The sequence below is a fragment of the Dermacentor variabilis genome, chromosome 1 (assembly GCF_050947875.1).
Source record: "Dermacentor variabilis isolate Ectoservices chromosome 1, ASM5094787v1, whole genome shotgun sequence".
Classification (NCBI taxonomy): Eukaryota; Metazoa; Arthropoda; class Arachnida; order Ixodida; family Ixodidae; genus Dermacentor; species Dermacentor variabilis.
The window spans coordinates 269,742,289-269,757,693 of NC_134568.1; the positions used below are offsets into that span (position 1 = coordinate 269,742,289).

Below are 15,405 nucleotides of genomic sequence, written 5' to 3' on the forward strand. Positions count from 1 at the left end.
ACATGTCATGGTTCTCTCGCCGTTAGCACACCCTTATCATTTCGCTGTACTTATTGTTCGTTGTTTCTTTTTAATCAGGCGCGTCTTTCCACCGCAATTCATATTGTTGCGGTAAAGTGCGGGGGTATATATATATATATATATATATATATATATATATATATATATATATATATATATATATATATATATATATATATATATATATATATATATATATATATCAAACGGTCGCTGTCGTTTTGTCAGCAGCGGTGCTGCCCGTGCGATGCCGAAGAAACATCTTTAAAAGTTTCTTTTTCTTTCTTTCTTTTTTTCAGCGGCTTTTATAGGCGGGAACTGGTACGGTCAGCCAGAAACTGGCTGCTCGAACACCCCAGGACGTGTACCCGTCAGTTTCAGGATACCGAGCGAGGCCGCGAGTAAATGCGCATTTTCTCGCGGCGCCCGTGTCCCGTATATACTTGCTCTATGCTAGATTTTGTTCAAGATTAATGGCGTCAATGGCGGAAGAGAAATTTGAAGTTATGCGTTGTGCTGTAGTCGAAGAGACGACATGTGCTACCTTTCGAATGGTCGGAACATCTATCAAAACTGCGACGAAACTATTAAAAAGCTTGTAATGGTTTGGGCTCGCTGTACCCTGTTTTGTCAAAAAGAACACCTTCAGACGCAGACAGTGAGCTCAGTTTTTGTTTTGTATCAGGTACGTTTGTGATTTGTTTTCGTTCAAAAAGTCTTTTTCTTTTTTCGAAAATTGGGGAGTGAGGGTTGGCTGGGCTGGGCGGGTTACATACCAACACGGAAATTTCGTGCCCGGTGTGCTAGTGCGTTCAGAGGCAGGAAAGAGAAGGTGCACGTATAATGAAAGAAGTTGCAATGATGGGCCCAGACAGATATTTCACAGAAAAAAAAATCTTTCTGGCGTGTTTTGGACAATGAGAGCATCAGCCCATAAGCCCCCGTTACAGAAATACACCACCGCTGCGGCGAGGCACAGAAGCCGTGAGACTAGATGAGTGTCCGGGCCGCTTAGTCACTTCAGAGGCACGTGGCTACCCTCAATGCAGAAAAAAGTGTAAGAGAAGCTCAACGTTCGGAACACATGTGACATTTATTACAGTACTAGAACATCACCGGGTGACATCAAGCGCTTGTGTATAGTGAAGCTCCAACTAAAGTTCCCACGCCGTGGAAACCGTGATTGACCAGTTTCACCGTGCAGCTAGTTCGCGTGAAGGCAGGTGAATCATGCGATGGAATACGTTGCGACTTGAGCGTAAAGCTGCGTAAATATTTTAAGCGTGCGACTCCATGGAAAATATAATTACATTAAATACAAATAACCGCGAATCGCAGCTGTGTATTATCACAGTTATCGCGCTTTCAAAAAGAGAGAAACGCGACGGTATATAGTGCAGCGCTGTCGTATATCCTACAATCGTGTGCTTCGAACTGTTGGCCCACACTGCTGCCGATTGAATTGGTTACGCACAGCAACAAATACAGCCTATGGAAGCTCTTTCACAGTGATTCGGTCAATGAACTTTAGCATTCGTCATGCAGTGGAACGGGCACTGCGCGAATCGCCATTTCCTGCGTTCGGTTGTGCTAAAATACACCGCATACGTCACCCACAAGTTCGTGCGGCGCGTAAGTGTGCACACCACGATGCGGGACTTGCGACTCTTGGCTCTTTGTTTCGCGTTAAGCTAGTCCGAGCCTGATCAAGCGTTCGCAAACCTTATGATGACTTGCTTGAATATACATATATATATATATATATATATATATATATATATATATATATATATATATATATATATATATATATATATATATATATATATATATATATATATATATATATATACATATATTACTATCACAAGAGCAAAAGTCCACATGCTACAGAGCAGCGACAGATTTGCAGCGCAGCGTCATCTATAACGGCGCGGCGGTGCAGTTCGCTTGCCGCTTCAACTCGTACGTTTACTTCTGGCTGCACTTTGCGTTCCTTTAATAAACTGATATTCGCTGTATTGGCTGAAGCGCAGTATCTTATAACATGATTTCTTGCAAATATCGTAAAACCATCGAACACTCTCACAAAGCGCGTGTAGTTGTTGCTGACGAAATGAATGGTTGGCGCAGGAGCGCGCACAAACACATTTGTAATGCCCAGCTAAAGTTTACTATAACGGCACAGTAAGGTGCGCGCGGATATAAAAGACCCTGAACTTGCTATAGTATTAGCTCGGCTTCATAAGGGAGCGCAGGCATGAGGAGCGCCGTTGCTTATTGTGCCTTGCCCCGCACGTTTCTTTTTTTTCGGCGCATCGCGATGCCGGCGCGTACACACATCGGTCCGTTCTGCGGCGACTGCGCGCACCGTGACCTTCAGCGCCCCCGCTCGTTCCCGTGGCCGCGCACGACCTAGCGCTTGCGGAACTCATTGAGCGAGGTGAGCTTGGTGCCCAGGTCCTTCATGGCCTCGTTGATGGCCATCGCTCCGTCGGTCTCCAGCAGCTGGATGATGCGGCCTTTGTTGGCGTTGACGGCCCAGTTGAGGACGCTGCGCAGAGCCCAGTTGAACAGGACGCTCGCGCCCGTTGCCCGGGTGATGCGGATGTCGCTCAGTCGAGCCACCTGCGCGAACACGCGCTCGCGTCATTGACATCCGGGCTCGGTGCACGTGCAAGCTCGACACGTTCACGGTGGCCGATTCAACAATTCCGGCCGTGTACGACTCGAAAGCAGACCTTTTAAGGCGCGTCGATAAAGCTAGTTGGGCCACGTTTGGCAGAAGATGTCTTTGTACGATGGGAAATCACGTTGTGCGGGGGGATTTCCCAGTAAGGAGCCGGTAAACTAGTCCGGCAATAATATTCACAGGAAATACCCTAACAGCAATATATGTTGAGAGAAAGAGAGGAAGAAATCACGCCGAGTTTTCTAAAAACATAACTCAAGGAAATTCTCACAGTGCCTTTTGTCTTTTTCGGGCTCTCTGCAAACGCCTCTAAAAGCAGGATCGCGAATCATTAATTGCATTCTTGGAAAAGGTCGCCTCTGACCGGCCGGCGGAATTTTGGAGGTACATCCGTAAGCGCTCTAATATACGTGGAGAGTGTTTTCGCCTGCTTGACTCTAGAGGAGTAGAAGTCCGAGCAGTCGCGGATTATTCTGCTGCCCACTGCTCATCATTATATAAAGCTTCAGGTTTCAAAGCTAGTGTCAGTCAGCAGCACACGACGGTTCCTACATCTAGTGCTGTGCTGTTTGATGAAAAGCTCATCAGCGAATGCCTTAAGCGTTTGAAACCTTCCCTATCCTGTGGGCGGCCTGGTGGCAACCCCTCCGCCGTTCTAATAGCTTACGGCACTATATTCGCCCCAGTATTGACATCTATATTTAATATCTCTTTGAATGCTCCCACTTTCGATCACATGTAGAAAACTGATGGTGTTTTTCCTGTATTTAAGTCTGAATGTAAAAACGACATCTCGTTTTATATATCGCCCGATTTCTCTTCTCTGTGCCATGTCTAAGATTATTGAACTGCTCTTCACAACATATTGTCGTTTACTGTGAAAAACTCATTGATTCCCAATCAGCATGAATGTCTCACCGGCCGCTACACCATCACAAATCACGCAAGTTTCATTACACAGACCTCCGCGCCGGTACTTCAAAGGGGGCAAGTTAAAGCCATTTACTGTGACCTCAGCAAAGCTTTTGATGTAGTCAGCCACTCACTGCTTCTGATCAAGATTACGCACTTTGGTGTTGACTCGTCAATTGTCAATCTCTTGCGCAGTTATCTGCTCGAAAAATCATGTTATGTTAACGGCAATGGCCAAACGTTTTCTTTTTACATGGCAACCAGCAGCGTCCCTCAAGGATCAGTACTAGGACCACTCCTTTTTTTCAATGTTTATTAGTGACGTTCTTTCCGCTATTCGGAATTCTTCATTCCTTCTATGCGCTGGCGACATCAAGGTTTTTAAGGAAATTCATACTGTTGATGACAGTCGCATCCTGCAGTCTGGCCTCTTTTCTTTTTCTAAATGGTGTAAAGATAATAACCCCACCTTGAATGCTGCTATGACCAAAGTCGTGGCTTTCATATGCAAAACAACAAACGTTTCTTTTTCTTATTCTGTAGATTCTGTGCCATTGTGTAAGGTCTATGAGATCAATGATCTCGGTGTACTTTTCGATACAACCTTGCACTTTTCAGCTCACACTAAACGCGTAGCAATGCGGGGTATGCGCTCTCTTGTCTCTGTTTGCAGACTGTAGAGAGAATTCAATTCTCCTGCACCATTCCCCAAGTTGTACACAATAATCTCTATTCCTCAAATCGAATACTCGTCGGTCGTCTGGAATGGCATTTCTAGATCCAACAATGACATTATAGATTCGGGTACAGAAAAAGCTTCTAAGCATATCTCATCACCGCTTTGCTAACACGGATACTGGACTTTATTCTAGCACTGTTGGATTATTTTCATTACCCTTATTTCGCTGCCGACGTAATCGCGCTGACCTCTTGTTTCTTTTCAAACTCCTTCACGGTAATAACGTGCTAATTTGGCCTGATTGGTAGACGTCTGAAAAAAACGAGTAACAGCGCTGAACGGGATGCGACTGAGACAGACGAAGCGATTCGTCTGTCTCAGTCCCGTTGTCCAGCGCTGTTACTCGTTTTCTTCATCCTTCACGGTATACTCACCTGCTCGGAACTCCTCAGTTGCATCATGTTTCGTATTCCGCGCAAGATCACCAGAGAACATAGACCTTTCCATGTTCCTTCCTGTCATCACCAGCACTCAACCGTCCACGGAATGGAGTCGATATAACTCTTATTTTCTTGGTCTTAATATTTTTCATAACTCATGCACTGCTTTATTTTCCGAGCTTTGCGTTATGTCATAGTTTTGCATATTGTTCAGCTGCCCTTCTCCTTGTTCTTCCTTTGTATTCACCTTGCGCCTTGCTGTGTGTACGCTCTTCTTTTCAAGATTGTTCTTTCATTGTTTCTTTTTTTTTACTTATATTCTCCTGTTGCTTCTTTTTTTTATGTATTCGTGCGCCAGCACTCAGACCTCATGGTTGTTTCTGAGCACGGTAAATTAATAATAATAATAATAATAATAATAATAATAATAATAATTATTATTATTATTATTATTATTATTATTATTATTATTATTATTATTATTATTATTATTATTATTATTATTATTATTATTATTATTATTATTATTATTATTATTAAACTACTTCGAGAAATTATGCGCGTTGCAGACATACCTTAAGCTTGCGGAGCGAGGGTGTGCCGTTGTTGTCGACATTGATGTCCATGGAGATGCTGACGTCCTCTACTTTGGCGCCCAGCTTGCCGCCGAACGGTATGAAGAGCCAGGTCCTCTTCCAGTCGGACTCGAGTACCAGGTCCCGCGCGCCAAGGTGCACGAGCACGTCAAACGAGGAGTCGCCGAAGCGGAAAGTGCAGTTGTCGCTGCGGTACACCGAGTTCACGCCGTAGAGAAGCGCGTTGGACAGCACGAAGCCGTTGTACTGCAGCGTGCCCAGCGACGCCGGCGATATCTTGGACTGGATGGTCTCGCTCGTCTGCACCTCCTCCAGTATCTGATCCACAAAGTCGTTGGCATCGTTGATGTCGTCCTCGCTGTCGTCGCTGGGCTTCGCCGTGGTGGCCGGCGCGGGCGCCGTGTCGCCCGCTGCTGTGGACGCCGACGGCAGGTCGTCCGCCAGGGTCGTCGGGGTGGTCGACTCATCTGGCGAAGGAAGAATCGAGCCGTTTCAGGGGGCGCAGCAGCCGAACAACCTAACTGAGCTGAGCTGTTCAGCCCTTTGCCTCACTTTGGGGAAGCTTCATTTACAGTCTGCAGACTCCTGCCTTGATTTTCATATGCAGGACAGTTAGAGGGAAAACGTGAACGAAAGAGTGTGGCGCGCACAGTAGCGTGCGATTTGTCAAGGGTTTGTCAGCTACAAGAACAGCCATACAGACTCGACAGCCTGCCTGGGGCTCCCCGAAGCACCACGCTCATTCTCTCGCTTAATCATTTTACTGCTCCCAACCACCACGCAGCAGCACTTTTGGACTCTATGCTCTATGTAGTGTATTTAGGACTGGTGCGTTAGACGGCTTCTCCGTAAGGAATAACACTCGGTAGATCCACTTCTGCACATGAGATTTCAACACCAGCAAATATATCATAGAACTCGTTGAAGTTTTCTTGTCTTTAGTTTTGCGATGGATTGCCGAATGTACGTCTTTGTAACGCTAATGCGAATGGAATCGGAAAACAGCAAGTCGCAACCAGGAACGGTGTGCATGTCATGTTTGCAGAAACTTTACTCGAAATTCGCAGGCTTTGGGACACTCTCCTGTATACGCTCACAACACAATTTTGTTCCACTCTCTATGGCTGCTGCACCTCCACGTGACACACTGTGAGTCGCAATATTGGAACTTCCCGCGACGACTTAAACAGTGACGTAGAGAAACCATGTGTAGTCAATAATTGAATGAACCAGATTGAGCGGAGAAAAAAAAACATGCATCTTGCGCATGTATCGAACCAACAAACTCGCGTTCAGCCGATCAGCGAGTTTACGGTCACTAACTCCGCCCAGGCACAATCGAGTTGGCAGTCAGTGCTTTGTGTGTGTTTGCCACTCGCCTGTCCCGTCTTTTGCGCTGTTCCGTTCAAAGATGTTGCTTTATGAACTAGCTCGGATTCATACTTTAGTACCGTTTAGTCGTTTGGAGACGCGCTGCAAGGAGCTATAGCTGTAAGCGGAGCCTTTGAACTTCGCTTAAAGAAAAATGAGAAACGATACATTCTATAATGGACACCGTATAGATTCTTCGCAAATCGTTTTTTGCACACAAAAATGGCTCCAAATTTGGACGGTTTCTATAGACTCCCATTCTTGAAATTTCGCCTGCAATTTGGAACGGCGGGTATACTATTTCCTCTAGACATTTCTAGTTTCTAGCCTCCGTGTTCAGTTATTTGCGAAAACTGGCTCTGTCTCAAAATAAAGACTGCCCTGTTTCCAGCTCGTGGCCTGCAGGGGCGCTGGGTGTTCATGTCCCTTATTCATGGACGTAAGCTGCTCGTGAAAGCCGTGTTTCATTTCATGCCAACTATAGCATACGCTGCTGTCGAATTTTGTTTTTTTAAATATTGAAGGTGTCATAGTTGATTCTTGCTGTCTAGAGACAAAGCTTGTAGTCGTAAAAGCTGGAAATTACAGATATGTACGCTTTCGCAGAGGTTAAGAATGACTCTGTTCTTTCTTAAAAGTCACAAGAAATTACATCACTTATAACACAGGCGACACGAGCGTTTGCCCTTGTGTAAACGGCGGCGCACCCAAGGTAAGTGGAGACAAACCACCCTGAGTACAAACTAACGCAAATGGAGCGCAAAAGAGCGCAAGCAGGGCGCGGGGCTTTGTGCGTGCAAGGACGCTTGGGTGTGATGTTCCAAAAGCTCCCTATTGTTCTCTAAGTCATTGTTTTATGAATGCCTAATCTTATTTTACAAGTATGTTAACGTTCGAGTTGGTACGAGGGTTGAGGAGGGCACTGAGTTTATGATAAGCCACTTGTTATCATCACTGGCCCTTTTCCTACTCGTTTGTGGACAGTAAGCCAAAGCAGGAAATGTAAAAATGGCCTTGAAGGCTGAAAAACGATGGATTACCTTGGCAGAGACCGCCGGCTACTAGCCAGCTCAGAAGAATCAATCGTAGTATCATCGTTATATGGAATCTGGAATAGAAAGAGGCACCACTTTTTTAGGCATCGGCTCGCTAGTGGGAAAAAATGAAAGAAAGGGAGGGAAGGCAGTAACGAATCATTTCTGGCCAAGGAGCGTGGTTTCGCAGTACCATACACTTAAAATAAACAGCGATGGATTCGTTTCTTTGTATTATTATTATTATTATTATTATTATTATTATTATTATTATTATTATTATTATTATTATTATTATTATTATTATTATTATGCCGACGTATAAACATCCCACAGAGAGAAAGGGAAGCAGGCTGGCCATTGTCTCCTGAAACGGAAACCACGCCCACTCGCTTGTATAGGAGAGAGAAAGAAGGGAGAAACGAGAGGAAGAAATTCCAGAACACATTGATAAATAGAACTGTGTATGGCGAACAAATACTTCAATGGCAAATTCCAAATTTCCTAAATAACTATTGTGCTATTATATATTAAATAGAAAAACAGACATCCTTATTTATTTATTTTTTTAAGAAAACGGTAGAAACTGCCATTTTTTATTAATAAATAAACTTTTTTTGAAAATTCTCTATTGATTATTGTAACTTATGTATAACTACTATATGCATTCCACGCCCCTTTGTTTATAAAGTATAGGACGTAATATACTGTATTTGGTGGTGCTGACTTTGCATTGTAATATATGTGCTGTGTATGGACTTTCTGTAGTCCTTTTCCTTTTCTTTTTTTCTGCTACGCTTGTATTTTGTGCTCAACAGTGTTGGCAAACCGAAACTGTTGTATTGCGTGCATGGCGGCTCCAAGGGCCCACTCAGGTGGCAGGCAGTGTCGCCTTTAGCCAAAGAGCCACCTCAATCTGTACTGTGTGGTTTAGATAAACACGAGTTAATCACATCACATTACATCACCAACGTTTTATGAGCACTACAGGCGACGGTCGAGTACCGCTATTGAGAATAAATGTGGGACACCTTTACAGATATAAACAGATATAACACAGATATAAAGTAAATGAGTCCGAAGGCCCGAAAGTGCAGAACCACGTTCCGAAATGCCTGGCCGCGCCACACACAAGCGTTGGAGGCGGGAAGGAATTTCAGTGCTAACCGATCGTCAAACGCGCGCCATGTGCAAGTGTTTGCAACATAGCGCACGCTGTGATCTTCGCCGCCTTTCGCTTCGCGTCAGCCGACCTTCGCGAGGCACTGCTGCAGCCGCACGAGCCAAAAGCTGATGCTCAGTTTCTGTAAACACATCCTTCAGCATTTTTTTTTTTTGGCTTCATCAACGGTACCATTTATGAGCATGTGCTAGGCTGCTTGAACCAGCCGGTCACCGTGCTCTGAACTGTTCAACCCCAGAATTTTGGAAGCAACACTTCAATGCATCGTGAACGCAAATAATGCTTTAGACTTCCCCAAATGACACATTGTGGCTACCAAAATTTATTCACAGATAAAGTGTACTTATACGAAGCACCTACGAGGCAATCTTTGCTCTATTTTTTTCACGCAGCTCATGGTCCCACGACTTTATTGTGCATTATGCATTATCAATATTGCTAACTACGGTCTGCTGTCCCTCTGCGATTTGTGCTGTTATAAAGTGAATGTCTTGGAAAATTTGTGACCAGACGCATGCCCCGCAAGAGAATTGCCGATGTAAATGGGATGCTGTAAAGGTGTTTGTGTACTGTGAATTGTGTAAGTGCTAAAGAACCACTGGTGGGGGCAAATTTAAACGGATGTTCTCCACTACACGACGTGACTCAGAGTCCAGGTGTTGCTTTTGGGACATTAAAACCTCTCAATCAATAGGAGTTTGTATTTACCTTAATATGCTAGTGTTGAGGATTATGCGAGTTGGTATTTCAAACGAAATCGCACCATCAACTCGCACCAGGACCGCACCATCATTAGTCACAGACCACGTGCAAATTATTCGTGCACGTTTTCTGGGACTAACGATGGTGCGGTTCTCTCTCGATGCGACGTGTTGTGACGTGTTTCGACGATATTATCTTATGCTTTCTTGTGGCTATATAATCCGTGCCATTTGCTAATAAAACCAGTTGCAAGTCGGCGCTCCTTTTCTTCCCTTGGCCGCCTCGGCTGTTTCTTCCTTTCTTTGTTGTGCTGTGCCAGTTTGGAAATACATTAATATGGCAGTTTAGGTTACAAGCGTCGAGAAAGCATCAAAAATCTTTGAAGCAGTTCTGCAGTACTTGGGGTATACATAAACGTACGAGACGCGATGAAAGAACATTGAGAAACAGATAATTGGCGCTGGCTAACAATTAATGGCATTACTGCGTTATAGCTGATGAACAAGTAAGCTCTTAGAAGTACTTAGGAATTCAAATCACATTCAGCCTTACCTGGGCAACCCACATGAATCATGTAGGGATCAGTGCTAACCCTACTTTTGGTTACTTAAGGCGAAACTTTTTTAAGACTCCAGACTCTTTGAAATTGTTGCTTTATAACACACAAATACGCCCGAAGTTAGAATATGCTACAGCAGTCTGGGACCGTAATAACATAAACTTCACACATTATAATTAGTTCAGAAAAACGCTGCTGGCTTTATTCTTTCGAATTATAACAGAACTGCCAGCGTAACAGCCATGAAAACTAGCCTTTCTCTTCCATCTTGTGAGCTCCGCGTAAAGTTTTCCGTTTATCATTATTTCACAAAAATATTTCACCATACAACACTGCATGACGAATTCATTCATACTCCACACTACGTATCTCGTCACATCGATTATTCTTAAAAGGTGCACGTTCCTTCTTGCAGCACAAATACATTTTCCCAGTCATTCGTACGTCGGACGTCACTAGAGTGCAACCGCCTTCCCGCAAACATTGTATCCATCAGCAATAATTCTTTATTTCGTGATACCTTAGACAACATTACTTACTAGAATGTGGTTTCATGTACCTGTATACCTTGTAGTTTTTGTAATAGCTTCTTTTCCCCCTACTCATTATATCACTACCGAATTATTTGTCAAAGTGTATGTATGTTGTATGTTGTATTTTTTGTGTGTGTAATTGCTGATATTACCTGTAACCCACTCCCCTCTGTAAAGCCTTGAGAGGCCTTGAGGGTATAATAAATGAAATGAAATGAAATTAAAACACGCAATCGTGAACCAGAATCAAAGCAACAAGCGCAGCAAGCTATTGCCAAGGACAGTTAACGTTAGTTGTTTATTCAAGGAAATTTCTCCTTTGGTAGAACTTACGTGAGCTTCGTCTCTTTTGCGAATGGCGTGCGCATCATATATCTTTCTGGGCAGTTGATCGCTGTATTTTTTAACAGTTTACAACTTTAACAGATAGGCTTGCATCCACGTGTATTATTTCGTGAGGCCAGATTGCTGATCAAGACGTGCGGAGTGAGTAGGCGTTGTTCTTTAATAATTATCAATGTGGCGCCAATGAACTCTGCACGAACGACGACGCATTAGCAACACCGCATGCGCAACTAGTGAAGAACAATTCACGAACCGCGCTGCATACTTGATTATACACGACGGCTTTGAACCCTTGCCGCTATTCACTTCACACTGCGAGTATTCGAAGAAAGGTAGGAGGAAAAGAGACCTTAATAACAAGAAATTTACAGCAACAGTTTCGCTGGTGTGCACTGTAGTTTGTCCGTCTGGAGGAATTCAATGACAGCTTTCAGTTGATCCCAAGATTCTCGAGCTAGAGAACTAACCAACCAGCATCAGTACCCTGTTGTAGCTTTGACTAAAAAGTTAGCTCGCTGAAGCGACAAGGCTGAGATATTCCACGTGAGAGCAACCCGATACGAAAATTTCTGCGGCTTATCGCTTGGGGGCGACCCGCTTCCCGTGAGCGGACTAATGAGCAACGCTTGCGAACGACTTTTCGGCACCACCAAGGTCAAATGCGCGCCCGTCTCGCATGGAACAAACGTTTGTTCTTAAAGCCTGTTTCCGCACGAACGCTTCGTACATATACGTATACTCTGCCTTCCTTTTGTATGGGCAGGCTGCAAATGCGACACGCTGTTTATGAATGCACAGGACGCACGGGTCAGGCGCTTATCTCCGGAAGCTCCCCGTGAGGCCACGCCGCTCCGTTGAATACGGGCTAGGAGCGGTCGGCTCTATTTCATGTCGAATGTCTGAGGTGGCGATACGTCGACCCGATTTGCACGGCATGAGTAATGCTGCTTTGAACTGGAGCGTCCTGAAAATACACTGAAGTTAGCTACAGGAAGCGCTGTGCGCATACGGCGACAGCAAAACGTCTGAGCTAAGGCGTTGCTTTGGCAAAATTATAAGATGCCTTCTTACTCACTACTTCGATCACGTAATCACGTAATAACGTGGTCACTACTCATCACGTAATACCGCGTAGTTGCACTTGCGCAGTTGGTATAAGAATGCAAGAGTAGCTCTGCATGCTTTCAACAAATTTATTGAAGATGTGTGCATCCCGCGATGTCGCGTGCAAGGTCTTTAGCATTGCTCGGAGCGCATACACTGAAAATGTGCTCTCAGAAGCTCCCATTTTCGCAGAGGTCTAGGTGCATCCAATTTACGCTCTGGACAAGTTTTCGCTTATGCGATGCACCGCACATCTGGCGATGGAAACACACACACGCGCTCTTGAACAAATCCGTTGCCAAAAACGACCCATAACAAATATCGGCGAAAAACTTGGACGTCGTAACCGGTTATGCCGGAAAATAAAGTTGTTGCAGTTTTGTTTACCGATTGCAAATTACATAAGCTTCTGTTGATAACGGCGATAAAGGTTGAACCTTGGCTACTGCCCATGCCAACGTAGCCGTTACTCCATCTGAATGCAAGTGTACAGTGTATGCCTTCAAGGATGGATGCGCCATGTGGTCTGAAAACATCGATACTCATGTACAACTGTTGACGTTGGCTTCCTTTTTGCATAATCCACAGCACTTGCTGGATATTGCAGAATATTAACACATCAAAGTTGCGAAGAGAACTTCGTCGTGGCAAGTGGGCGACTGTCAGAAACAACTGTCAGAAACAAATCACAGCAAACTCAGTTCCCAAAATTATGTTCCCTAAAACGTACAGCGACACATTCACCAACTCTAAAACTTCTATTATTGCGATGAAGCCATCTTTCCTCGTGCCAGAATTGGTTATTCATAACAAACTACGTAGCTTTCTTTGCCGTTCCGCAGTGATTGTTATCGATAAACAAGCACGAATCTTATTCAAGGGCCGCTTTCTACTAGATATATAGGCGATAAAAACTCACGTCACTAACAATGATCCGATGTGCGCACGCCTTTCTTCTGACGGCGACGACACCGATAGAGAATAATTGTCAACATCCGGTAAACTTAGAGGCAAAATACAAGGTTAGTCCACGTAAGATTCTGTTGTGCGACGCCGGTGACCTCTGTTTGCCTGACGGCGTGTCTTAAGTCTCACGCAAGGAGGCGTGTCGTTTTCGGTGACCCGTTGTCATGGCAATATTGGTTTCGTGCCTACTCGCGTTTTGTCCGTGCGTGGCGTTTACTACTGAAGGGAAAGGTTCTTTCATCGAAACCGCACAGAAGAGAAAGAATCGAAGAGCCCTTCAGCCAGCAGTATAGACGCGGTGCAAGAAAGCTGCAACGCAAAGCTATGTATGGTGAGACACGACCCGTGACTAATTATTCATTCCCTGTTAGCGAAATTACAGCTCAGATCATTGGTCGTTTAGGTTAGATTAATAAGTTTGTAGTCGCCGATGATAGAAAAGGAAGTAACAACTTGATGTTGGTGTGGAGCAGTTTGCCATAGTGCGATATATTTTGTTACATTGCGGGTAGAAAACTTGTGGATTCCGGATGAAGAGCAAGTTTCACTCTTGAGCTCTCACCGCAACGCTCAGCACTTCTAACTCGCATTCCTGGCTGTGGCTTGCTGGCCCGAGGCATGCACGATCATATATGAGAGCGGCTGACCAATGACTAGTATTATTTATACGAAGGAAAAACTTTCTGAATTCGCCCTCTGGGTCACGTTCATTTACGCGCGTTCTATGGCTCTTGCTAAATCAGACTCTGCTAGTCACGCTGCAGTAACACGCGCACGAAACGATCCTTCTTTAAACACCGATTGATGTCGCTAGATAAACATAGCCATGATGCTACTCTTGGCATTTCCCTATAAAGGTCACTCGATTTCATTCGCGAACTAAAGGAAGCAGTGTTGAAAGGGAACTTGAAGCACATGAGACATCAATGCAGAAGTTCACATATTTCATTCATTGGAAATCACCGGCGATGTTTGTCTGGGCAAACACCGATTTATTTCTGGCGGCGTCAATGTAACGCACAACGCAATAAACAGTCAATTATTTCAAAGTAAGTGACGTTCTCAAATGAATGGAGGTTGTTTCGTGCCTCGTTTCAGAAAAGGCTTGTGCATTTTCTTTAATAAAGGACGGGCCTATTAAACCTTGCAATGTTCTGTTGGCAGGCAACTCGGAATATAAAATTACAAGATTAGCTCAGCTGTTGTGCCTCTTATACATGCACTGGGGGACTAAAAAGAAATGCGAACGCCTGAGCGTGCGTTCTAAGAGCATTACCGCGCTCTTTAACTGGGGAACTCAAAAGCTGTGCTTGTGCACAGTATCTTACTCTAGATCCTAGCCATACTATAGGGCCTAGCCTTTCGGAACAAGGCAGTTACAGGGCGCTGCGGCGCTTTCAGAGCGCAAGTTCGGACGCTTGCATTTCTTTTTAGTTCCCCTGTACTGTCGTGGGATTGCGTGAAAGACATTTCCAACATTCACCGAGCGGATAACAAGTCGGGAGAACGACGAAGGGAGGTGCAGTTTGAATCACTGAAACTGCTGTACAGGAACGAGTCTGACCGGTGCATACAGCGTTGGGCCCTTAATAGACACATAAGAAACACTTTACCTCGCACCGTGTTCGTGTTTTTCTGTTGGGCGCTACAATGCGTGCCTTTGCGCCTTAATTTTCATCATACTGCTCAAAATAGTACAATGAAACGCTTGCGACAGTCTTCGCTGCGTGCCCTTGTGTTTCCTTTGCGTCCAACTGCGAGCTCCGCTGTATGTCTATACAGCAGCATGTACGCACACAACGGAGCGGAGCTACCAAGTGTTTATGATGTCTGTTGACATACCGCAACGCTGCCTTTACAGCTGGGGAGAGATTAGACGGCAGTTTCTTCTACAACCGAGCTGCAGCTTCCCGACGTACGCCTCCTGCAAAGTGAGCTCATTTGTCTCTCTCCCCTTCTTTTTTCCTTGCAACAGCGTGCTTGACCGACTTTACCGGCGCACGCTTTGCAGTGATTCGGCGCGAGCGACAAATGCAACGTTAGCATTGTTTCCACTATGAATGTAAAGTGACATCTAATGACGTGGAGAGAAGACATCTATACAGGTTTCGCACACTGAAATCACAGGACTCAGCGGTGCACCGATCGATCATTATGCAGGTTTGTTCGAATCGGTCAGGCTAGAAACTTGATGCCCACTACTAACGGGACCTTGGATTTTCCAATGGCTTTCGCAACTCACATGTGATCAGTGGCGCAGAGCGCGTT

At 44.8% G+C, this 15,405-nt stretch overlaps 1 protein-coding gene across 3 annotated transcripts in view; it reads right to left on the reverse strand.

The window, feature by feature from the left end:
- Window positions 1-1,856: 1,856 nt before the first annotated feature.
- Window positions 1,857-15,405, reverse strand: part of LOC142573560 (uncharacterized) — a 30,903-nt gene continuing 17,354 nt past the window's right edge. For all 3 annotated transcript variants that reach the window (XM_075683029.1, XM_075683028.1, XM_075683027.1), the window contains exons 2-4: window positions 7,752-7,819; window positions 5,320-5,807; window positions 1,857-2,649 (exon numbers count right to left, since the gene is read on the reverse strand). In XM_075683029.1, the coding sequence (XP_075539144.1) occupies window positions 2,437-2,649; window positions 5,320-5,807; window positions 7,752-7,806 (756 nt within the window). In that variant the 5' untranslated portion in view covers window positions 7,807-7,819 and the 3' untranslated portion in view covers window positions 1,857-2,436. The remainder of the gene's footprint in view (window positions 2,650-5,319; window positions 5,808-7,751; window positions 7,820-15,405) is intronic.